This window comes from Talaromyces proteolyticus, assembly GCF_021365285.1.
Source record: "Talaromyces proteolyticus strain PMI_201 chromosome Unknown BGW36scaffold_5, whole genome shotgun sequence".
NCBI classification, from domain to species: domain Eukaryota; kingdom Fungi; phylum Ascomycota; class Eurotiomycetes; order Eurotiales; family Trichocomaceae; genus Talaromyces; species Talaromyces proteolyticus.
Genome location: NW_025764281.1, coordinates 1,990,397 through 2,012,485, shown reverse-complemented (window position 1 = coordinate 2,012,485; position 22,089 = coordinate 1,990,397). Strand labels below are relative to the sequence as shown.

The 22,089-nt window shown below is 49.4% G+C and overlaps 9 protein-coding genes across 9 annotated transcripts; 4 read left to right on the top strand and 5 right to left on the bottom strand.

Moving 5' to 3' along the window:
• Positions 1-33: 33 nt before the first annotated feature.
• Positions 34-645, top strand: BGW36DRAFT_426687 (cupin domain protein; the record flags this gene model as incomplete). Its single annotated transcript, XM_046220302.1, has 1 exon — positions 34-645. The coding sequence occupies one exon, from the start codon at positions 34-36 to the stop codon at positions 643-645; it is 612 nt and encodes a 203-aa protein (XP_046073471.1).
• A 451-nt stretch (positions 646-1,096) lies between these two features.
• On the bottom strand, positions 1,097-2,802 carry BGW36DRAFT_449136 (alcohol dehydrogenase; the record flags this gene model as incomplete). The annotated part of the gene is made up of 5 exons (XM_046221776.1): positions 1,097-1,547; positions 1,600-2,180; positions 2,246-2,473; positions 2,537-2,632; positions 2,703-2,802. The coding sequence occupies 5 exons, from the start codon at positions 2,800-2,802 to the stop codon at positions 1,269-1,271; spliced, it is 1,284 nt and encodes a 427-aa protein (XP_046073470.1). The 3' UTR covers positions 1,097-1,268.
• A 1,127-nt stretch (positions 2,803-3,929) lies between these two features.
• On the bottom strand, positions 3,930-6,453 carry BGW36DRAFT_153640 (metalloreductase). The gene is made up of 2 exons (XM_046209535.1): positions 6,237-6,453; positions 3,930-6,155 (listed from the first exon to the last, which is right to left on the bottom strand). The coding sequence occupies exon 2, from the start codon at positions 6,035-6,037 to the stop codon at positions 4,130-4,132; it is 1,908 nt and encodes a 635-aa protein (XP_046073469.1). The 5' UTR covers positions 6,038-6,155; positions 6,237-6,453; the 3' UTR covers positions 3,930-4,129.
• A 1,250-nt stretch (positions 6,454-7,703) lies between these two features.
• Positions 7,704-9,499, bottom strand: BGW36DRAFT_377097 (putative 2-deoxy-D-gluconate 3-dehydrogenase). Its single transcript, XM_046215964.1, has 3 exons — positions 8,959-9,499; positions 8,686-8,901; positions 7,704-8,635 (listed from the first exon to the last, which is right to left on the bottom strand). The coding sequence occupies exons 1-3, from the start codon at positions 9,079-9,081 to the stop codon at positions 8,186-8,188; spliced, it is 789 nt and encodes a 262-aa protein (XP_046073468.1). The 5' UTR covers positions 9,082-9,499; the 3' UTR covers positions 7,704-8,185.
• Positions 9,500-9,753: 254 nt separating this feature from the next.
• On the top strand, positions 9,754-13,285 carry BGW36DRAFT_294388 (uncharacterized protein; the record flags this gene model as incomplete). The annotated part of the gene is made up of 7 exons (XM_046211094.1): positions 9,754-9,866; positions 9,917-11,274; positions 11,323-11,614; positions 11,661-11,694; positions 11,748-12,109; positions 12,629-12,966; positions 13,020-13,285. The coding sequence occupies 7 exons, from the start codon at positions 9,754-9,756 to the stop codon at positions 13,283-13,285; spliced, it is 2,763 nt and encodes a 920-aa protein (XP_046073467.1).
• Positions 13,286-13,362: 77 nt separating this feature from the next.
• BGW36DRAFT_340360 (putative zinc-dependent alcohol dehydrogenase) lies at positions 13,363-14,799 on the bottom strand. The gene is made up of 2 exons (XM_046213071.1): positions 14,594-14,799; positions 13,363-14,548 (listed from the first exon to the last, which is right to left on the bottom strand). The coding sequence occupies exons 1-2, from the start codon at positions 14,654-14,656 to the stop codon at positions 13,406-13,408; spliced, it is 1,206 nt and encodes a 401-aa protein (XP_046073466.1). The 5' UTR covers positions 14,657-14,799; the 3' UTR covers positions 13,363-13,405.
• Positions 14,800-15,499: 700 nt separating this feature from the next.
• BGW36DRAFT_377091 (putative hydroxyisocaproate dehydrogenase) lies at positions 15,500-17,157 on the top strand. The gene is made up of 6 exons (XM_046215963.1): positions 15,500-15,944; positions 16,005-16,218; positions 16,275-16,391; positions 16,439-16,521; positions 16,572-16,853; positions 16,908-17,157. Exons 1-6 carry the CDS (start codon positions 15,750-15,752, stop codon positions 17,112-17,114), a joined length of 1,098 nt encoding a protein of 365 aa, XP_046073465.1. The 5' UTR covers positions 15,500-15,749; the 3' UTR covers positions 17,115-17,157.
• Positions 17,158-17,433: 276 nt separating this feature from the next.
• On the top strand, positions 17,434-18,324 carry BGW36DRAFT_358506 (60S ribosomal protein L17; the record flags this gene model as incomplete). Its single annotated transcript, XM_046213972.1, has 4 exons — positions 17,434-17,436; positions 17,604-17,817; positions 17,928-18,115; positions 18,169-18,324. 4 exons carry the CDS (start codon positions 17,434-17,436, stop codon positions 18,322-18,324), a joined length of 561 nt encoding a protein of 186 aa, XP_046073464.1.
• Positions 18,325-18,618: 294 nt separating this feature from the next.
• Positions 18,619-20,987, bottom strand: BGW36DRAFT_153505 (uncharacterized protein). The gene is made up of 6 exons (XM_046209534.1): positions 20,917-20,987; positions 20,657-20,841; positions 20,446-20,534; positions 20,356-20,391; positions 19,911-20,285; positions 18,619-19,860 (listed from the first exon to the last, which is right to left on the bottom strand). Exons 2-6 carry the CDS (start codon positions 20,694-20,696, stop codon positions 19,093-19,095), a joined length of 1,308 nt encoding a protein of 435 aa, XP_046073463.1. The 5' UTR covers positions 20,697-20,841; positions 20,917-20,987; the 3' UTR covers positions 18,619-19,092.
• Positions 20,988-22,089: the final 1,102 nt, after the last annotated feature.

Sequence of the window (22,089 nt, the reverse complement as noted above, 5' to 3'; positions counted from 1 at the left end):
TCCCGCCGTTTCTTTCTTGACATTGACATCAATATGTCAGCCGGACGAATACAGCCCAAGCCGCTTCGTCGGATCATAACAACGCATGATGCTGCCAGCGGTCGAGCTATATTTAGCGACGCGGTAGGGGAGCAGGTATCATTTACTGGTTTCCCCGTTCCACCTGGTAAACCCACAACATCAGACTATGCTCTGGCCTATAACACAAGTACATTTCCTGTACAAGGGCTTTCCCCTCCAACTTCTGCAGTCCCGGAGTCCAAAGCCAACCTCGACATCAAGCACTATCACTCCCAGCTTTCGGATCCATCGCCTTTGAATCCGCCGAACGGCACCTCCTGCACAATTATTGAGGTGCCTCCAGGTTCAGTAGTCCCAATGCACCGAACAGCGACCCTCGACTATGGTGTCATAATTGATGGCACTACAGAATTAGTCCTTGATTCTGGTGTGAAAAAGTTATTGTCAAAGGGCGATGTATTTGTTCAACGAGGTACAGCTCATTCTTGGCGGAATGTGACGGAAAAGAATGAAAATTCTGGTGTTTTACGTGTCTTTTTCGTGTTTCAGCCCATCGAGCAGGTGCGACTGGAAGGTGGAAAGGTCATCGGTCAGGACTTGACTCTGTCGCTGCATGAGGCTTAGGTTACATGGCAGGGGTGTATCGCTTGAACCGCAGGGTATGAAGTTAACCATGTTAAGTCTGTTAGATCTTGTCAATTAGTCAAAGATTTTAAAAGTCCGCGGAGTCATCTATCTGCGAATATGACCGTGCGCACTACTTCAAACATGGCAAGCAACGCAGTTTTTCTAATACATAAGAGTCCAATAAGGGCCTCTTCTACTACGTGTGCTTGCTTGCTCTCCCCATATTCTTCTCTCCTCTGAGGAAGGTTACTTCATGCCGAGTTTCAACTTCTTACCTGAGCTTTAAGTTCCATAAGAAACAGAGTAGCGAAGTTATGTAGCACGCTCCTTCGAATTCATGGTAGACTTTCTGTTACGAGTAGGGGTGGACTGGGAATCTGGACAGAGCTTGGGACGATTCTGGGAGAGAGTTGTGGCAAGGAGTGCGAGCGTGTTTATCTGAACACACTCCTTTTCCTCTCTAGCTTCGTCAGTATGTATTGAATTGATCTTTTTGATTGGCCCGTAACACTTTCCCCAATTTTATTATTGAGAGCCGAGCTAAAAACGATGTTTCAGATATGAAGCCCATGTCAGACATTGGAACTTGTTATGAAAACTTTTATCTAGCACAAGGCAGCTCAGAGGGCTGTTAACGTAGGAGCTCCTGGTGCAGGAGGTGCGGAAAACTTTGTCTGGATGAAAACCTTCTGAATAGACGGTTCACGCTTATTGAATAAATCATAGACTGTCTCCATATCCTCGAGCTTGAACCGGTGGGTAACCATATGCAAGGGGTGAATCTGCTCCTGCTGAATAAGCTTTAAGAGGTTATTCCAGTACTTTTGCACGGGGGCTTGTCCATTGCCAGCGAGATGGATCCCGGTCTCCATTAAGGAACCGATGTTGAAGTGATTGCACTGCATTGTCATGTCAGCGCAATTGTTTTGCCATTGGAAATGTATCACTCACATAACCGGCATATACGCCCGTGACACCACAACGCCCGAACCCACGAACAGAGGTAATCATTTCGTTGATGAGTTCAGATGTGTCAGTTTCCATGCCTAGTAATCTCTCAAAGTAATGAGCCCACCCTTTTGAATACTCACCAGCGGCGCACTCAATCGCCACATCAGGTCCGCGGCCGTCGCACATTTTCTTCAGAGTTGAGGTAACAGACTCGCCCTTCGGGAGATTTGTATACTCAATAGTCTCGAGGTTGGGTAGAATCTTCTTAACAAAGTCTAGTCGCCATTTTCCATGGCCACCGTCAATAAGAATGACTCTTTTAGCACCATTGAAGAAGCTGAATTCAGCTGCCATTTGTCCAACCGGGCCAGCTCCCCAAATTGCCACAGTGTCGCCCTTTTCAACCCCAGTGTCAACAACAGCGTTCCAAGATGTTCCCAGCACATCGGAAAGGTAAAGACCTTTTTCATCGGGGACATCGTCAGGCAGATGAAGGAGGTTCACGTCGCCGTAAGGGACACGAACATATTCCGCTTGCCCACCGGCAAAGCCCCCCGTGAAGTGGGAGTATCCAAACATGCCTGAGGTGGGGCTTAGCATGATAGCACCGCTAACATTAACATAGCCATTTAAAGAGGAGACATACCGGCTGTTCGACGCCCATACAGCTTAACGGCCTTCTCGTTCGAATTCGTCCGCTCACACATTGAGGACAACTTCTTCTTGCAATAATAACACTCCCCGCAGGCAATTTGGAAGGACGCCACAACGCGGTCACCTACTTTAACCTTCTTTACTGCCGGCCCCACGCTTGCGACAACACCGCAGAACTCGTGGCCGAGGATATCACCTTTCTGAAGATCTGGGATGGCCTCTACAAATCGGTCATCAGCAGATCCACTAACTCTTCATTAACTGTTATAAAGCCACGAAATACCGTGGAACAAGTGCAAGTCACTCCCACAAATGGTGCTGCCCGTCACCTCAAGTATAACGTCGCCTTCATCGATGATCTTCGGGCGAGCCGTCTCCACTATTAAAAACTGTATGAGCAGGATTTATTTTGAGATGGTTAAAGTGAAGTGAAGGTCGTAACGACTGACCGACTTTGACCGAATTCTTCCCTTGCCAGGTCAAGGCTTTCATCGTGGGATGTCCCCGAGCCTCATAGTTGCTGACATCTGTGGTGATCGAGGCAGACATGGTTTGTTTCCTACCGAAAGCTTTTGGCCAAGTTGATTTCCGGATGTCATTAATGGTTGATCTTCGTTTTCAGACGGACAACTTAATGACGGAGGAATATATACAAATCTCACCGGACAGTTTCTCCGTGTTTACGTCACGATGATCGTCTATGAAGAGATTTGGCGTCATGCACATCATAGACCATGAAGATGCCCTTACGTGGTTCTAGACTGCGTATTATTGATTGTCAATAACCTTAGATGATTTTCGAAGGTGGGGCGAGATGGAATTTTGGTTATTTTCTATATAAAATTCAACGACAGGAATTGCTCAGAAAAATCCAAGTCCTGATTAGTGTATTTTTGTGATTAGGGTTCGAGAAAAAACGAATGAGTGTATACAGATATACTGATTTGGCTGGGCCATGGTTTATCTACATACAGTAAACCCCAGTCATCTTCTCACACATTATTGAACGGCATGAGAACATGAAGTATTGATGGTGATGATGAGCTAGTTCGCATAATATCTAATTGCATCAACGCAATGTCCGGTGCCGCAGCCAGCGTGACTGGAGACTGTATAATGTGGGGCAGTCGCTCCCTCCTTGTCCTGGAGATTGATGATATTTGGAATCGGCAGCCAAGAGCAGTTTGAATTTTTCGACAATCCGTGTGCCAACCTTTGTCCATATTCCTCCTACTGATTGTTCGATCAAACAGCGAAACAGAAAGACTCGCATGCCGGAAAGTTTGTACGAAGTCTTATGCATGATACTTTATACATTTATAGATCATCAATTGATAGATACTAATCCAAAACACACCAGCCAATATCTATACCAATGGCTAATTGTGCACATGTCTAACCGACCAGTTAACCCCTAAATGGCCATGGTGGGGGTCGGTCAGATCCTGGGCATGTGCTAAACATAAGTTCGGCGTTTGACTAGTTACCTGAAACTGTTTCAGTACAACCAACCTGCAAGGATTATTGAAGTGCATCGTGATTCAGGGATTTGTAATCTGAAGTTGAATTTGTTTTAGTGCTGCGAAGGAATAAAGCAGGTTGAATTAGGGTTACGCATAGGGTTAAGCTCTAAAAGTTGTGAGCGCAATGACGGAAAATAGTCAGACTATCGAGTGATCGATTTCTACAAGGGATGCTTGATAATCTATACATTTATCAATTGATATCTAAGTTCTAATTGGTCGATCCACTCTAAAGAAAATTAGAGCAGCTCATTATGCAGTGCTGTCCGCATTGAAACGCTAGATCAAAGAGCAGGGCAGGAAAAAAAAGAAGAAGAAACGAAGACGATCGTATCTTTCATCCGTGAATGAAATCACCAACTAAAAGCCTCTTCTACAAAATCCACACTCATGCCTTTATCAATATTGTCCCTTGTAGCTACTCGCACCTCATCTGCGAATGCTCCAGGGCCGCATACAGATACCACCGTCGCGCCGATGCGCTTCGGTAGTGCCTCGTCGAGCACGACGCTTGGGTTACAACGCCCAGCGAACATTTGGACGTTTTCACTGGGGCTTTTGATTTGCATTTTCGGCTTGCTGACGAAGAGCTTGATTGTTAGGATTTGTCGGCGATTGGGCAGTTGCAGGATCTGATCCATCCATTCGCGAATCCAGTTCAGGGCTTCTATTGATCGTACAGACCAGATGAGATATATGCGCTGGGTCGCTACGCAGCCATCATCGGCGCGGACGAGCAGGTCGCGGACGTGTAGTAGGTGATGGGTGATGCCAGCGCCGCCGGAGAAGAGGATTGCGGTGCCGTAGCTGCCCATTGCGCAGTTGCCGGAGTTGTAAGGGCCCTCGACGAAGCCGAATGTGCGGAGGGTATGGTTGGGACAGGCCCAAGCTTTGGCGTAGAGTTTGCGCGTCATACCGGACCTGGCTGCCATGACAAGGGAGATAGAGGTTTTTTGTGGTTTAGTGGGCGTGGGGATATTCGATGAAGAGATATGTGAGACGTTGTGGAGGAAGGGGTCTTGCTTTTCGAGACAGGACGGGGTGTATGCAAAGATTTCATAAGGGTCGACGGTGCCTTTGAGCGCCGCAATCGGGTGTGAGGGTGGTGTCACACAGGAGCTGGGGTCAACCCAGGCCACAGAAAAGGGATGCGACATCCACCACGCGACGGTCGGGATGAAGGCATAAACATGGCTACCAGGTTTCACATGTACTCGTCGAGGGAGATGGAATGTTACGCGACATGCTTCGCCAGGAAGGGCTTTGACAACGACAACGGTAGTGCCGTTTCGAAGGCTGACATTTAAATGAAACCGGAGTATCCATCGCATAGTCCTCTCGAATATCCAAATGCCTAAGATCAAATAGATCCAAGGGGACTGTGGGAGAGCGTCCAGACGCAGGTGGAAGTAAACGCCAACAAGGGCAAGCACGGCGGCGAGCTGATGCAAATGCAGAAAAGTTTCGTAAAAGGCGTGACGAATAGGAGATGGAGAGTGAATGATGAGGAAAATCATGGCAACAGTGGCGAGGGCGCCGTAGGTAAAAAATGGGGTGTTGCGAATGCGGTCTATGGCGGCTGCAAAGCTTTGCTCCGCAGAGGCATTGACAAACCATGCTATTGTATGTACAACTGCTTCTAGCACAACTATTCGTCCCAGCCACCGATGGAATAAGTTGTATGTATCGAAGCTGACTCCGAGAAGCCAGATGAGAAGGTTGTTGCGTCCGGCGAACAGGAAAAGAGGAATCATGTTCAGGACTGCCAGCGTTCCTGCTCGGCCACGCAGCTCTGCAACCAGTGCAGCCTTCTCATTTACAGCATAATCGAGAATTGAGCAATAGGCCACTTGACTGGCAAGGTAGAGAACAAGAAGGATTGCGTGGAGTCGAGAGGGTAGCACTCCCATGTTTATCGCCGATGACAGCTGGAACTCGCGATGATGCCTCTTCCTAAACAAGGGCGAGTGGATAATGTGTTTCTTGATCTTCGGCCAGACGCTGTATCCTTCCAAACTCCAGAAGTGTTGCTGCCTTCGAGACGCCGAAAGGCAGCTGATGTGACGGATGTAAGCATTGCAGATTTCCAGTACCCGACTTAGGAAGACCGTGACTGCGACGAGCCCTAATGAGGCACATATTGTCTGTGTGATGAGGTTGTCCAGTGGCACGTCGACGCCATTCAAGCCTCTTGAGTATTCGTATATGTAGGTGTAATTTGTGGCATAGGGCTGGGCCGGAGGGCCCGAAGAGGAACTCATCGGAACTCCCTCGCCGTGCGCTCCCCTCAAGCTGCTACCTTGTTATATCCACGATTAAGAAAAAAAGCCAGCAGCAGTGTATGTTCAACAGTCTGTATGCAAGTTGACACGGGCATGTCTACGTAAAATGTTAGTTGTTTGACAGACAGATGACGGCATAGGGCATTCTTTGAACAGACTGGCAGGTCTTGGAACTTACAATTTCCTTTAATGATCACGGCAAGTCCAGTCTGGAAGCCTTCCGAATGCAAATGTTGAGGAATGCGACGTTGGTACCGGTAACTACCGGTAACCGTCGAGAATGTGCTATCCACACCCAGGCACTCTGCAGCAAACGTCAGTCCAAGCCGGGATCGCCCAATGCCAACAAATGAGAGGATCCAGATTAAGTTGGGGGACAGCTGCAAGTAATTAAGAATAAGACCCACGCGTAAAGAAGTTCTATGATGTCGACACCGCCAGGGTGGTTTCTGTTTTCGAATAAAGCGAGCGTCGAGACCAGAACAGCCACCACACGGATTAATTCTTGCTTGTTCTAGAAAATGTACTTCGAGTATTGTCTAGCGATGAGAAAATTCATATCCAGTCGAAAAAGAAAATTTAGGCAGCTGGAAGATAGCTTGTTGGAAGGGTCTAATCGCGCTGCTGTGAGTCAGTAAACTGATGAAACTCACGCCCCTGCTCTACCAACCTCCAGGCATAGGAAAAGAATGAGGGTGCAAACAGCCTTTATCCAGATAGAGGCGTGTCCACGCTGTTGCTAGAGCTAGGAAAAGAAGGTGGATGGATGGATATGCAGGCAGAGCTAGCTCTGGTGTGCTGATGTTAGAAAGACATCATATCATTCCAGGGTAAATAATCAGAAAGTCAGAACAATTGATTATATGGAAGAAGAGGTAATAAGGCAAGTGGCTGGGGTGTGGGCCACGCGATTCATGACTCGAATGCAGTACAGCGAGTACAGTCAACAGTCAAGCCCATCCTAGTATTCAAGAGTAGCACACAACAATACAGGAGAATGTAGCCGTTGAGCAGAATGCGCGGCCAGTAGAATAAGGGGACAATGTGCGTCATGAACAAGTTTCGCCGTTTAATTAATCTGATTATAAGATTCGACGATTCGGTTTCCGCGATTCGATAGCCATTTGGCGGTCGTGCGCTAAGAAGATAAGCCTGTGTTTGAATACGGCGCAAGGAGTCACGGTGAGGGAGGATTATTGGCCACGGCGGTCTATTCGAGGCTGCGACAATAAGAGCACCAATCAACAGTCACTCACTCTATTCGGAAACAATGGCAGTAGGGGCGGTGGACGAGATTGTTCCACACTAGGAGTCTGGAGAGAGCACGGTGGCCTATGAGCCAGCCGGCGTCACTGCAGCCGAAAAGCGCCGCCCATGTAGGGGTTGCATAGGCTGAGACAGTCGCGAATTGCAATATTATTGAGGATCGGTATTGTATTGTTGTTGCATAATAATTGGATCTGCAAGGTGGATCTGGTAGCCCCTGGGCGTTTGGCCGTTGACGACGTTCACGGCGAGGATTGGCAGAGAGCGCTCGGCGGCGGCGGGTGGTACTACCTAGGACTGGCTAGAGCCAGTTAGGACTAGGCACAGCGGAAGGCCGGCGCCAACCATCACATTACGCCGTCTCTCATCTTACACTTAGCACTCTCGTTTCATGACGACACTGTTTCATGAACTGTCCTCGGTTCTGCTGTGTTACTGTATGCTATATTCTGTCTGCCCTACCGAGTCAGAGACCCAACGCCGTGTTCTAGACTGCCTGGACATCATGCCTCCTTCGGGCACTCGCAAACGGAAGCACACTCCACCAGCGAATGCTACTGCCCACCACGTTTGAGCAGCGACGCCGTGGCCTGCTACGACCCAAGAAAGCTTATTACGATCTCGATGCCGCGATTCCCCGTCAATGGAGATCTCTATCGGGAAAATGCCGGCATCTCTACAGATACGTATCGGCCGTGGTGTTCATTACCCACCGATCACCTCGAGGCGTGGGGATGGTTCCATTGTGGTACATTGTATGCTTTGTTTGCATGCCGTTGTCTATAGCGTATTGTGTAGTGGAGAAAGAGGATGAAGAAGAACACGAAGGCTTTGTATGGATTATAAAAGAAAACGCCATGATCATCGCCCCATCCACCCACCATCCACGGTAATCACCTCTCCAGAGACGTAGCTGCTGGCTGCGCTGGCCAGAAAGACCACGATCCCTTTGAAATCTTCGGGCTTTCCCCAGCGGCCGGCAGGAATCCGGGCCATGATACCAGCGTTGCGGTTGGAGTCGTTGATCAATGCAACGTTCATGTCGGTGTCAATGTACCCAGGCGCAATCGCATTGACGTTGATACCCTTGGAGACCCATTCATTGGACAAGGCCTTGGTCAACTGTGCCACTCCACCCTTGGATGCTGCGTATGCCGGCACCGTAATGCCACCCTGGAACGACAGCAACGAGGCCACGTTGATAACCGCGCCTCTGCGTCCGCTTGGGAACTCGGATACATCGCGCGAGAGTAGATAGGCTCCAAATTCACGCGCCAGTGTAAAGACCGATGTCAGGTTCACATTGATCACCTAGCAAGCCGTCAGATATGTCGATCATTGTCATTGTATGATGAACACACCTCGTCCCAGTCCTCGTCCGGAAATTTCTCGCTCGGATGTCTCCTCTGGATGCCGGCACAGTTGAGGAGAATATCGGGTTTGAGGCCCTGCTGGATGAGTGCGGGGATGATCTTCTTGACGGCCTCGCGGTCTGACAGTTCAGCGACATGGATGACTGCCTTGCGGCCGACTCGTTTTGTGATATCGTCGCGGGTGGCTGTGTTGGACTCGTCGCGCTTGCAGGTCATTAGCTGAGGCCCAGGCTCAAAACATCCAGGTCCAAGTTAACTTGCCTGCACAAGGACAACGTCTGCACCAGCTTCGGCCAGCGCAACGGCCATTGCTTGGCCGATACCCCGCGTGCCACCTGTAACCAGGGCCGTGCGGCCCTGGAGAGAGAAGAGGGACTGCGACATGGTGCCTTCTCTCAATTAGGTAGGACAGTACTGTTCAACTAAATATAGCGACAGTAATTGACAGAAATGAGAGTGCTAAATATGAATGTGAAGGTGATAAAAATATGATTGATCATGGCGTGCGGGGCAATTGCCGGCCTCAATAGCCGACGCTCGGGGCTTTCCCCGCGTCGGCTATTGCCATTGTCTTGTCCTCCATATTAATATTATCATATTATCATATTAGTAGTATGGTACTATGACGCCAAGATGGCGATAGCAGTACAGTAGTAATAATACTGAATAGTAATATACTGAAGATACTGGAAATATGCGAGACCTGACGAGGAATATAATAATGCCCATCTCAGTACTATATCAACAGATTGTGTGGGGAAGAGTGCAATTACAATTTACTCCTCGAGTCTACAGCCCAGCCTATTATTTACTGAACCTGCACTATTATTGTTTTTATATTTTGTTCTTTTATTAATTTGTGTTGCCGGTTCCACAGTGTAGAGCTAAGTTAGCCTCTCCGCACTTCCACGAGGCCCGCGCGTGCTAGTTCCTAGTTTCGCAACTTCCCCAGTTGATCGCCGCCACAAAATGTGCCTCAAAGCACTTGCGCTCAACGTAACACTCCCTATTCTCATGAGCAAAAGCATATACAGCAGGTGTTGTTGAGTTGCAGGTATGAGTCCCGACAAGTCGCCCTCTGCGTCCAAGCAATTTAGAAAACTCGGCCCCGGCCAGCGCGTGTCGCGGGCCTGTCTCCACTGCCGCCAACGCAAATCTAGGTGTGATCTGTAAGATAGAGTCTTCCCTACTGATGAGCCTCCACTCAAACTTCCTGCAGAGATAGTGGTGGGAATCCAGGCACGCCGCCTTGCCAACGATGCGTTCGCGAGGGTCGAGACTGTGTCTTGGGATCCTCGAATCGCGGAGGACGGCGCATCCGCAAGAGCAAGATCATCAATCTGGCCGTCGGCGGGACTATTAATATAAATGATAACATCGACGACGGCGAATCAATCACACAGCAACCCACCAAAGACCCCTCCTCGGCATATTCCGAGAGTCAATCGTTGCCGGCTTCATCTCGCTACTCCGTTGCCGACATCAACGCCAGCCCAGCCGGCAATCCGCCGGAGTCGGCTACTGCAGAAGACGACGATGCGGCGTCGACCTCGGACAGCGCCATTGACTCAGGGGTTCCCCGAAACCCATCTGATGCATGGCAGTGTTTAACGGGGATAGCGAAACGGGGTGGTGCTGGTGGTGAGACTGGGGTAGCTGGGCATGCTGCTCGCTTATCACAGAACCTACCTCGTGTGCCTGAGGATGCATTTACTGATAACGGACTGCACGTTGCTCCTCGACCAACAAACTCGGGTATTCGAGCATACAAGCTGGTTCAGAACGGCTCCCTGGATTCAGAGCTGATTTTCCAGCTTATCAGACGATATGAAGAGCATTTCCACCCCTATCAGCCGCTTGTTCCTAGGAAATACTTTGACCGCGCTGCTCTTGACGCGTTTGCCTCGACTGAAAAGCATTTACTTACTGCAGTGCTTACGATTGCATCGAAGGACCTGGTTGATACCCCGCATATCCACGAGTATTGCTCCAAGTACATGCATGAATTGATCTCGGGGATTGCTGCTGGAGCAGACTGCGATGTAGAGGCTGTTGAGGCTTTGATACTGCTCGCAGAATGGGAACCTCAGGGTCTGCGTCCAAACGTCGAACGCGTCGGTAGGGGCGAAGAAGATCGCGCTGCTTGGATGCATGTCGGTCTCGCCCTGCGTTCCGGCTACTTTCTCGGTCTAGACCGTACATCATTCAGGGGGGACCCTAGTTCAGAGGACTGTGATGCGCGCAAGCGGCTAGCGTGGACGAGCTGTTACATCTCAGATCGACTGATCTCAGTGCGAATTGGAAGGGCGTTTTGGTCTCGAGGACCGGGCCCTATGACGGGGTTTGTCAGCCAGGATTTTCCTTCCCTCCAACCTGTGCATGAAGGCGATGAGGATTATGCGAAAATCATCCAGGCCACTTTAGATCTAACGCAGCTGTATGGAAACGTGCATGAGATATTATACTCGGGCATGCGAACGAGCAACCAGATGATGCTCATGGGGGATTATATCAAGTATGCTGATGATTTCCGAACCGCCATCTCTCGGTGGAATCGTACATGGGGCAATTTAGACTGTAAGAACATACCCTTCGCCTTTATGACTCTGCTAACCGTTATACAAGGCTCTCCTCGCATAAAGGTCACTTTACAAATGTCCTACGAGTATCTCAGACTCTACACCAACGCGTTCGCTTTCCAAGCCGCCATTTCGCAAGCGATGGTCCGGAAACCGAAATCGGGTGACCAGCATTCCCAAAGGGAACATCTGAGAGCAACATTTAGCAATGTGGCATCCATGTCTGATGCCCGTTTTATATACGAATCACTCGATGCGGCAAAGTCGTATTTGGATATCCTCGTCAGCACACTCAACCCGGAACAACATTTACGTTTTATGCCGCTCCGTTTTTACCTGTAGGTTATCCCTCGGCCAGATGGTTATCAGACTGACACTCTGCAGATATAGCATTTACGCGGCGGTGTTTCTTTATAAGGTATTAAATTCACCTTTATCCTCGCAATTGCCTTCACTAAATCAAATCGCCAGGCCCGCTCCTTCGGTGTTCTAGCCCCTGCCGAGGAAATCGCCGTTCGCGATTTAGTATCACGGACAACCGAGCAACTACAACGCGCAAGCGCTGGCCCTGACGATATGGGTTCGCGATACGCACGTCTTCTCGAGCTTTTATGGAAACCACACGCAGCTACTGCTATAGCTTCTTCCCCCAAATCCCGGCGAAACAATCACAGCGAAATCTCCATCCCCAGTCTCACCAACATTCCCGACCAGCAACCTCAGCAAATGCACTTTAGCCCAGCCAATGACTTTTCCTGGCTCGATCTCGGTGCAGTAGGTGACTATGTCTCTGGCGATCAAATGACGGCAGCAGGGATTCTGGGATACGATGGGTTACAGGACGGTGCCACGACAAGTAGTCTATATGGTGGCCCTGTTGGGCAGCAGCAAATGTGGCAAGCGCCATTGTGGATAAATGAGAGCATGCCAAACAGTCTTCTATTTTGATTTTATTATTTATTTAATAATTGCCTCGATTCTTTGAGTTGACTTTATTTGGGCATGCATAGGCATTTGCCGATCTGGACGGCTACAGCAGACGCCGATCACCGGATTTGCTCCGAGCCATGCGGGGGTGTCCAGCTTTCCTTTTAAGCAGCCCCCCCATGCAGCCAATACAAAACAGACCATTTGTACTCACATCTAGCCGCTTAGAAAATGGCGCAACTCAACGAAATCAAGGGCCGATTAGCCCTGATCACCGGTGCTTCTGGGGGGTAAGCGCTCTATCCCGCTTCTCAATAACACCTAACTAACTGCTCTAGAATCGGCGCAGCATGCGCTCGCCAACTCGCTGAACGCGGCGTCCATCTTGCATTAACATACTCCTCCAACCTAACCAGCATCAATAGCCTTGTCAACGAGCTCAAACAACTCGACCAAACACTGCGCATCTCGATCCACCAGGTAGATGTCGGCGAGGCCGGCCAAATTGAGCGTATGTTCACCGAAATCGACGCGCAGCATGGCCAACGACCAGACATTCTCGTTTCAAATGCGGGTTATGGAAAACGCGTTCCGCAGGTGTGGGATATTACACTTGAGGAGTTTGATTATACCATTCAGGTGAATCTGCGAGCCTCGTTTATTCTAGTCAAAGGCGTCGTGGAGAGGATGAAGAGCCAGCGATGGGGTCGCATAGTTTTCATGTCCTCGATTGCCGGATACGGTGGGGGAATTAACGGGTGTCGTGAGTAGCAGCTTAAAAGCAGATATATGGGAGAAATTTATTAATTTGGACAGACTACGCTGCCTCAAAGGCCGGAATGACGGGCATGATGCGCAACCTCTCAACCCGCCTGGCTGAGTTCAATATCAGCGTCAACGACGTCTCGCCGGCCATGATTGGCGACACGGGCATGATCCCCAGCGCCACTGCGATTGCTGGCACCGAGACCCCGCTGGGGAGACTGGGGGTGCCGCAAGAAGTCGCCAATGTAGTCACCATGCTGGTTACAACGGGGTACATGACAGGGCAGAGTTTGCTGTTAGCAGGGGGGCTGAAGTAACCAATCAATTTAACTGTGAATATATATCTTTCAAACTTTTCATAGTCAAAACAAATGCATATATCGATATTTTCCCTCAAAAATCATCGCACTCCAAATGTAGATTATTACAGAGGTATATCACCCTTCAATCACAACCTTTACCACCGGCACTCCCTCCTCATCCACGCCTTTTCCAGCCAAATTAAACGCCCTGTCCCCCTGACCCTCCTCCGCTAACTTGACTCTATGCGTGACAACCTTGTTCTCAACTTTCTTAAACGTATCGGTTTCCAGCAGCTTAATAGCCGCTGGGTACGCATGCCTATCGTACCTAAATACCCCAATCAAATCCACCTCTCGCAGCGCCGCCGCCCCAATTGGCAGCGTCTGCACCGGCGACCCCATCCCAATTTGCACCAGCACACCCCCAGCCGCCGCCGCATATATTCCCGCCTGCACACACGCAGGCACCCCCGTGCAGTCATACACCCGGGTAAACCCCCCTGCCACACCATGCGCCTCCTTAATCGTCGCCGCTGTGTTCTGCGCCGTCGTCAGTGTGTACGCCGTCTGCTCCGCTTGCGGTGCGTCCTTAGGCGGTGGAGGCGTTGAGGGCCGCTCTATCAGCGTCGTTTTCAGCCCTAGTCCTAACGACTCTGCAACCTTGAGCCGTGCTGCATCGATATCGGCAATAACGATGGTTGTGAAGTTCTGCGATGTGGCCAGCGCCGCGGCGAGGAGTAGGCCGATAGCACCAGCGCCAAATATCAGTGCTGCAGTCTCCTCACCCAGGGATTTTGCCACGGCTGCTTCGTCGGCGGTGGGCGGGTGAGAGCGCCGGATGGCATGGAGGCAGACAGCGAGGGGCTCGGCGAGGGCGCCGCCCGTGAAGCTGACTGACTCGGGGAGTACGTGGCACATATCTTCCGGGTGGTTTGTGATTTCCATGAGCGTGCCGTCCAGGTGAGGGAACACCTTTGCGCTAGAGCGGAAGCGCATGTTGGAGCAGAGGTTGTAGCGGTCGGAGGCGCAGAAGAGACAGGTGCGACAGGGCAGGCCGACCTCGAGGGCGACGCGATCGCCTGGTTTGAGCGCTTTCACGTCTGGGCCGACGGCTGTGACGAGCCCGGCGGATTCGTGGCCGAGGGCCATGGGCGAGCGAACGACGAAGTCGCCATTGCGGCCGTGGTTGTAGTAGTGCAGGTCAGAGCCGCAGAGGCCTGTGGCTCGGATGGCCACTTGGACTTCATTGCCAGTGGGCGCTGGTGCTGGGCGGGTTTCCTGGGGGTGTTAGACGGCATCATTTTGTACGTGACGTCGACTTACCAGGCGAAGGTCTTTTGCGCCGTGAAGGATGAGGGCTTTGGTGGTGACTGTGGCGGACGCCATCTTGAAGTCCTATGAACTATTCAACATGAAAGTATGACTAGAACATGTAATATCAATTGATGTACGGTGCAATCAATATCAAGATGCAGCTTTACAACGTGAATATTTGAATGCTGGATAAAACAATGAAATAAGTAGATGTATTCAACATTTGAAGAGTCGGAATTATAAATGCGGGGGTTGGTCCACCCTACGGCATTGGGCAATAGCAATGACGCTTTAGCAGCCGATATATTTTAGCTGGCGTCTACAGGAGCGTGGATTGGTTTGTGTTTACTGTCTATGTATTAATTAATCGCTAATTGGGGTCAGTTGATTGATGTTCAATGTCAACTGTTTACATATATATGAATTTAGGTTGTACAATCCTCTTCTCTCGAAGTATATATTTACCTCCGCGTTTACATACTCATTACCTACATATATATCTTTATTACGCACGATACAACTCATAACAGTAATTAATATCTTGTCTCAAATTCTACACACCCATAAATATACTCAATGTTTTCCCAGCCCATTTTTATCTTCGCAGCAGCAGCGGAGAGAAATCCGGCGACCGGCCTCAGTGAGGGGCGTCGGCTATTGAGCAGTCTTGACGTGGGGGTAGTCGGCTATTGGCCGATCAATGGCATCAATGATCGATCCAATTCACTATTATTCCTGAACAGCGCCACCACAGGAAGTTTTCAAATGCCGACAGTGGATTGAATGGGAAAGCCTATTTGAATTTTCTTGCCCTCGTAACCTGGCACGGTGCATGGTCGTCGCTCAAAACTCCGAGTGAAGTCAAACTAAGAAAAATGCGCGCAGAGAAGATCGGAGATGCTGCGATTCCTCGGTGGCAGAGTGAGTATTCTCATGGATCATATTCTAGAACAATACATATGTAATAATAACCTTTTTTGGATTATATACAAGAATAAGCAATAAAAAAAGCATAGAAAGTTATAGCTTGTCAGTCACTTCCCCGCATTAGTAGTAAGTTACATGTAATTATCCGCGTGGAGAATGGTAGGATTAGTCGCCGGCATGTGAGTGACCGTCGTCTGGTCAGTCAGACAAGGTGACCCCGATCCACCTTCCTCTTATAATGCAGAGTCCCTCCATCTCTAACAGATCGCGACAAGCCCGCGAACGCATTTCTGACATCGCCCACAAGCTCACGCTCACGCTCCAGCCCCAATCCCAGCCCGCCACCATGCCGTCACAAGCTGCTCTGCTGATCGGTGAGATCACGCATGCTCGACCAGAATGGGAGCAGTTGTCGTCGATACTCACACTGAAGGTAGCTTCTCTTCGAAGGAGATAGTCTTCTGGATTGCTAAGACTTTGTATGCAATAATAGGAATTCCCAAGCGGGACAAGAGAGGAATTTTTGAGTAACTGCAAAGCCGGCAAATATGACGACGTGGTCGTGATTTATCGCAGCAATGTTTCCAACAAATACACGGGACCGTTTAATAGCGAGTTAGTGTCAGCGCTGCCGAAATCAGTCAAATATATTTGCCATAATGGGGCTGGGTATGATAATATCGAGGTGTCGGCTGTGACACAGGCAGGTACATATATCCCCAGTATACAGACATGGAAAAATGGGTAGGGCTAATTGAAATAGGTATTGCGGTGTCGAGCACGCCAGTCGCTGTGAATAATGCCACTGCCGACGTGGGCATTTTCCTCATGATTGGCGCTTTGCGCCAGGCCCATGTTCCGTTGTCTTCTATTCGAGCTGGTATGTGCACATTAACTGTTGGATTACGCCAGCTAATGAGTTTTTAGGCACATGGACAGGAAAATCCGGATTAGGCCGCGATCCCGAAGGTAAGGTTCTTGGGATTCTAGGAATGGGTGGAATCGGACGGGTAATCCTCTACGAGAAAAATCTATCAGGCCACAGCTGACAGCTAACTAGGAAATGGCCCACCGTGCGAAAGCGTTCGGCATGACAATCCAATATCACAACCGCACCCGTCTCTCGCCAGAGTTAGAAGTCGGAGCGAAATACGTCTCATTTGACGAGTTACTTTCAACTTCGGACGTCTTTAGCTTGAACCTCGCCTTGAACGCATCTACGAGACACATAATTGGAGCGAACGAGTTGGCGAAGATGAAGAGCGGCGTGGTTATTGTCAACACTGCGCGCGGCGCGTTGATTGACGAGAAGGCTCTGGTTCAGGCCCTCGAGTCTGGGAAGGTTGGTGGTAGAACTGCATTGAATGTAGCTAAGCTAACGTGTATCCTTGTGCAGGTTGCATCTGTCGGCCTGGACGTTTACGAGAATGAGCCCAAGGTCGAAGAGGGGCTGTTGAAGTCGGATAAAGCGTTCTTGCTCCCGCATATTGGGACCATGACGTACGAGACGCAGAAGGATATGGAGCTGTTGGTGTTGAACAATCTGCGCTCTGCTGTGGAGAAGGGGGTGCTGATTACGCAAATCCCTGAGCAGAAGAAATAGCCTGGTTAGAATAGAAATGAAATGAATTCTTTGTCCTGTCGAGAATATTAAAGAGTAAGAATAATGTTAGCATTGACGAAGGAGGGGAAATAATGTGGAGAACTATTACACCCTAGCCTGCTCGGGATAGCGCCATCAGGTGACAGCTTTCTACCCAGAACGGCCTAGCGTGAGGGCTCGCTTAGGGCTCAAGCATTGCCAAGACAAAAAACCACACGACGGACCGCAAGCACCTTCGAGATCTCACGCTGTCGACGAAGACATCAATCCGCATCCGCCCCGACACCGAGGACCATCTCTTTTCCGGCAATCTTTCAAGATGGTGAGTGCTGTATTTCTATTCGGTCGCAAAAGAGCACACGCTTCGAATTGCGCTCGCCCGTGAACCTGCGATGTCGATGTCTGCCGATCCTGGCACTGTGCTTTTTACCCGTCAAAATCGCTCGAAAATGATGAAATTGCCAGTCGACTGACTGCTCGATCATCTAGGTCCGCTACGCCGCACAGTCGATCCCAAACGCGAAGAGCGCCCGCGCCCGGGGCTCTTACCTACGTGTCAGCTTCAAGAACACCCGTGAGACCGCCCAGGCCATCAACGGATGGAAGTTGCAGCGCGCTCTCGTCTACCTCGAGAACGTCATCAACCACAAGGAGGCCGTGCCCATGCGCCGATATGCCGGAAGCACTGGTCGTACCGCCCAGGGTGAGTCAATTCCTTGGGAGAAGAGATTTGTTCGAATATTTGCATGGGGACGTTGTGTTATATTTGGGATGATATTATGTTATGTTTGGGATATATCTAATTCGGTACAGGCAAGGCTTTCGGTGTCTCCAAGGCTCGCTGGCCCGCCAAGTCTGCTGAGCAGCTCCTCGGTCTCCTGAAGAACGCTGAGGCCAACGCCGACACCAAGGGTCTCGACACCAGCAACCTCGTTGTCAAGCACATCCAGGTCAACCAGGCCCCCAAGGGACGCAGACGTACCTACCGTGCTCACGGTCGTGTATGTATTCCATTGAAACATAACCGGCATACTCCAGTCTAATAAAGATACAGATCAACCCCTACATGACCAACCCTTGCCACATCGAGCTCATCCTTACCGAGGGTGAAGAGGTCGTTCAGAAGAGCCCCGTCGCCGTTGCCCAATCCGCCCGTCTCACCTCCCGCCAGCGTGGTGCCCAAATCCGTCGCGCCATCACCGAGGCTTAGACAATTATGGAGTGGAGGAAGGGTCGTACGAGGAGAAGGGTTTTTAATGAATGGAATGGGAGTTGATGTGCTTCTATAACATATCCATGTTTTACCAACATCTGAAACAAAAACCACACAAAACCACAGACATGGCAAAAAAATGAAAAAGAAATTTTCCTCAAAGCGACGATGAACAATCACAAGTTTATTCCAAAACGGCGTCACTTTTCATTTTTTATCATTATCATTAGGGGGTCAAATACATTTTCATCATTTTTTTCATCTCGCATTTGGTTAGAAAATGACGATCGCCTCTGATATCTACTATCTACTCTGACGCGCATGACGGAAGGAGGAGAGAATTCCCTGGCTTCTTTCCTTTGTTTCCAAGTACAGATGTTCAATCTACTTATTGCGCATTCGACTTTTAGTTTTTTGTCTCCTACGTGATCGCGGATTCAAGAGACGAAATTGTTGAATAGCGTTTGGCTATAGAGATAATTTGTATGAAGGGAAAATAGAAAATCCAAGGAATTTTGAATTCATTATCCAAATCTGGTAGTATCTGGTAATGTCTCATTTATGTAACTTCGATCACAACGAAGGAAAATGTGTAGGTGGGCTCGACATGCAAATGGTGGTCACATAGGGCGCTAATGAAAACGGGTATAATAATTGCTATTTACCAGCAAGTCATGTACTCAAAACGAGGGTTCTATGTACCAGAAGAGAACGCATGTATAGTATAAAAAAGGAAAGAAAAATAAAATCCTACCCATTAAGCTCTTAGTGACGTCGCACGTGTTTATCAGAAGAAATACTGTGGTGATCATCGTCCGCCAAGCTGTCGGCAAACGGGTTCTCAACGTTGAATTCATCGGCATTGTATTCATAGCGTCTGGATTGTTGGCCAGGAGGAGAGATGGATCGTGGGTTGTTTCGTTCGGGAAGAGCAGAGTGCGAGAGGGGCGCTTCTTCGGTTGTTCTCAATGGTTCCAGAGGAGGGATCTCCGCGATCATAGGTGGCGGAGTAGAAACCCGTCTTTGGGGCTGAGGAGGAAGAGGGGCAGTCTGCTCGCTATTTGTAGGCGCAGTGCGTGTGTTGCTGGCATTATTGTTGTTGTGACTATTTCCATTTCCATTTGCATTGCCAGTGCCAGTGCCGTTTCTATTAGCACCATTGTTATTGCTTGAGGCAACGACTTTTCGTGCATTCAGAACCGCCCGCTGGTACTTGGACAAAGCAACGGAGAGTTGCTCGTTTGTCTCGATCAAGGTGAGCATGGTGTCTTCATCTGGAGGCGGGTTTTCCAAGGCCATATACGCCTGTATGGACCTGGAAGCTGAGGCGCAGCGCTCTGAAAATTCCTTCATCAGCTCATGATCCAGGACCTCAGCTGCAGGGGTGCTTTGCGCCAGCTGAATGAGCAGATTCGCAGATGTTTTGGCTTCCGAGACGCGCGCGGCCAGTTCGTCTGGCGGTGGCAGTGTTCTCGGAGGACGCGAAGGACGGCCAAAGGCTGATTGATGTTCTGGCGATTGGAAGTTTGCAGGCTGTGATTATTAGATGATCTGTTTTCAATGTCAACGAATTGCTTGCTCACCGGCCCATATTTGGCTGCCCGGGTCTTTTCCTTTTTCCACATGGCCAGAAGCGCAGCGAGATCCTCGTCCCACGACTTCTGAGATTCAAACAAATTCAACATCTCGCGCAGCATCTGTTGTGTGGACATATCCCGACCCTCTCGGAGCAAGTCTTTGACCGTAGACACAAACTTGGCGTCAATGTTGCGCGTGAACGTATGGCCCGGGTTTTCCGCCAGAATCCGTATAAGCATAATTGCATTGTATTGTGCCGCTCCTTGCGGCTTGGAGGGACTCGACAGGTACTTCCGTATTCGTGTCGCGGCTTCTTTGGCAGCAGTGGCGCTCGACTCGGCGGCCTCGACTATAGCTGGGAGGTGTAGATAATCATTGGCCTGGCGTCCAATAATTCACGTTAGAAATATTGCCATAGGTTATTTTTGTTTTGTAGAACCGTCGTACCACGCTGTTGGGGCCTCCGCCAGCCTCGCAAAACGCTTTCTTTGGACTAATTAGTTATTTGTATACCAACGCCAGAGGATCACATGAACGCACGATTTCGCGGATGATAATTTCTTCGGGTGATTCATTTCCTGAACTTGATGGCGATGTGTCGTTGTTCTCTTGCGACAGGGTTGGAAAGGCTAGAGAAGAAGAATGTGAGTTACGTTGATGAGTTGTTCCGGCTCCACAATACGGGCTCGTATATCGCAAGTATTCTCCGCATTGGCAGAGAACGTGGACGAAACAGGAGGGAGCAACTTACTGCTGACGCGCCTTTGCAGGCCGGTAAACATTCGCTTCATGATGGCGACAAGGAACTGCAAGGAGCGGTCCAGAAGCAAGAGTCTGGATTTTGGAGAGTGCCGGCGGCGACGTTGAGGCTTGCAGGTTCAGGAGGCTGACTATTTTAAGTGTTCCTGTGCTGTTCCTAAAATAGACCCCTCCGCTCTGCACGGTAGCCTAATTAGCATGCTGCACATGTGTGCGAATCGGGCCGTATATATGTATATACAGGTGACGTACTAATTATTAGTAAATGGGGGAGAAAATGAATATCAACTTCAATGTTGTAATGCAATGATAATGTCAATATAAGTTGTCTGGTTCTGAGGCTGTGAAGGGCTGCGTATCCCAACGCGTCAGGATCGCTGCTCCGGTCTTCTACTAAGAGAAAGATTAATCGATCTCTAGGCTGCAATATATATCTATATCTATCTATCTATCAACCCATATCAACATTTTGAAGTGCTATGCCACATGCAGTTGATGGTGGCGGAAAAGCATATGTCACACGCCGCTACAGAACCTTCATCATGGCTCTAATTCCAATCCGTGGCTAAAGAGGGGAGTTTGTGATGCGTCCTTGATGTGATCACAGCTCGGAATAAGCTTGTCCTGCTCCATCTTGACGGATATCATGCTACGGTTGGTCAAGGGCATAAACTCTGGGGGCTGCACAGCCTCAGGTGAACGTAACCGCCAAGTTTCTCCTCTTGGCGCGTGCGCCGCTTGTTTCGAGCCTGTCTGCATATGCGCGACTGCTATTTGGCTGTTAGAGAAGCTACAGAGAGACCAATCAATCATATTATTAATCATAATGTCGAACCTCAAGTCAGGCTTGTTGCCTGATTGCTGAGGCGCAAAGGGGTAACGGGGTCACGTGATGCGCAATCGCATGTTCCTGTTATGTACCCTGGTACTGAATTTCGTATTATGTGATGTTTTTAGAGAGAGATATCTTGAGGGATATTATGTGTGGAAGTGAGCAATGCTGTGCTGTTTTACTCGCCAGCTTGTCGGTATGATATTGTGGATCTGGTTACTATATTCAAGAATCCTTTCAATTCCATGACCATCGTACTTTGTGGTTGGCCATTAATCTCAGCTGACTATAGAGGCATTTCACATGCTCATCTAGAACGCCGTATTGCAGATTACTTTCGATTCCACGGACCCGCGTTCTGCTAAGAAAAATTTATGAAGCATTTCAACAATCCCCAAATAATTCTTTGGCTAAGCCTCCATGGACTATATGGGGAGCAGCCCCTGAGATGTCAAACTATATTCACAGTACAGAATTTGTTTTTTACGCCGACTATCTAAGCTCCGTACCAGACATGTTCGAGACGATCTGAATCGCGAAGCCGCTTTAATGGGCACCATGTTTACCTACCGGCACTTAAAGAGGATTTGGGT

What these genes read in the sequence shown, in the direction of transcription:
- BGW36DRAFT_153505 (XM_046209534.1), bottom strand. Translation starts at nt 20,696, where the DNA reads ATGAAGCGAATGTTTACCGGCCTGCAAAGGCGCGTCAGCA. An exon ending in CTGGCGGAGGCCCCAACAGC is followed by an intron (nt 20,286 to 20,355) that starts GTGGTACGACGG and finishes ATTGGACGCCAG; the next exon opens with GCCAATGATTATCTACACCT. An exon ending in GGGCAGCCAAATATGGGCCG is followed by an intron (nt 19,861 to 19,910) that starts GTGAGCAAGCAA and finishes TAATAATCACAG; the next exon opens with CCTGCAAACTTCCAATCGCC.
- BGW36DRAFT_377091 (XM_046215963.1), top strand. Translation starts at nt 15,750, where the DNA reads ATGCAGAGTCCCTCCATCTCTAACAGATCGCGACAAGCCCGCGAACGC. An exon ending in GTCGGCTGTGACACAGGCAG is followed by an intron (nt 16,219 to 16,274) that starts GTACATATATCC and finishes TAATTGAAATAG; the next exon opens with GTATTGCGGTGTCGAGCACG. An exon ending in GTTGTCTTCTATTCGAGCTG is followed by an intron (nt 16,392 to 16,438) that starts GTATGTGCACAT and finishes ATGAGTTTTTAG; the next exon opens with GCACATGGACAGGAAAATCC.
- BGW36DRAFT_340360 (XM_046213071.1), bottom strand. Translation starts at nt 14,656, where the DNA reads ATGGCGTCCGCCACAGTCACCACCAAAGCCCTCATCCTTCACGGCGCA. An exon ending in GCGCAAAAGACCTTCGCCTG is followed by an intron (nt 14,549 to 14,593) that starts GTAAGTCGACGT and finishes TAACACCCCCAG; the next exon opens with GAAACCCGCCCAGCACCAGC.
- BGW36DRAFT_153640 (XM_046209535.1), bottom strand. Translation starts at nt 6,037, where the DNA reads ATGAGTTCCTCTTCGGGCCCTCCGGCCCAGCCCTATGCCACAAATTAC.
- BGW36DRAFT_377097 (XM_046215964.1), bottom strand. Translation starts at nt 9,081, where the DNA reads ATGTCGCAGTCCCTCTTCTCTCTCCAGGGCCGCACGGCCCTGGTTACA. An exon ending in CAGACGTTGTCCTTGTGCAG is followed by an intron (nt 8,902 to 8,958) that starts GCAAGTTAACTT and finishes ATGACCTGCAAG; the next exon opens with CGCGACGAGTCCAACACAGC. An exon ending in CGGACGAGGACTGGGACGAG is followed by an intron (nt 8,636 to 8,685) that starts GTGTGTTCATCA and finishes ACGGCTTGCTAG; the next exon opens with GTGATCAATGTGAACCTGAC.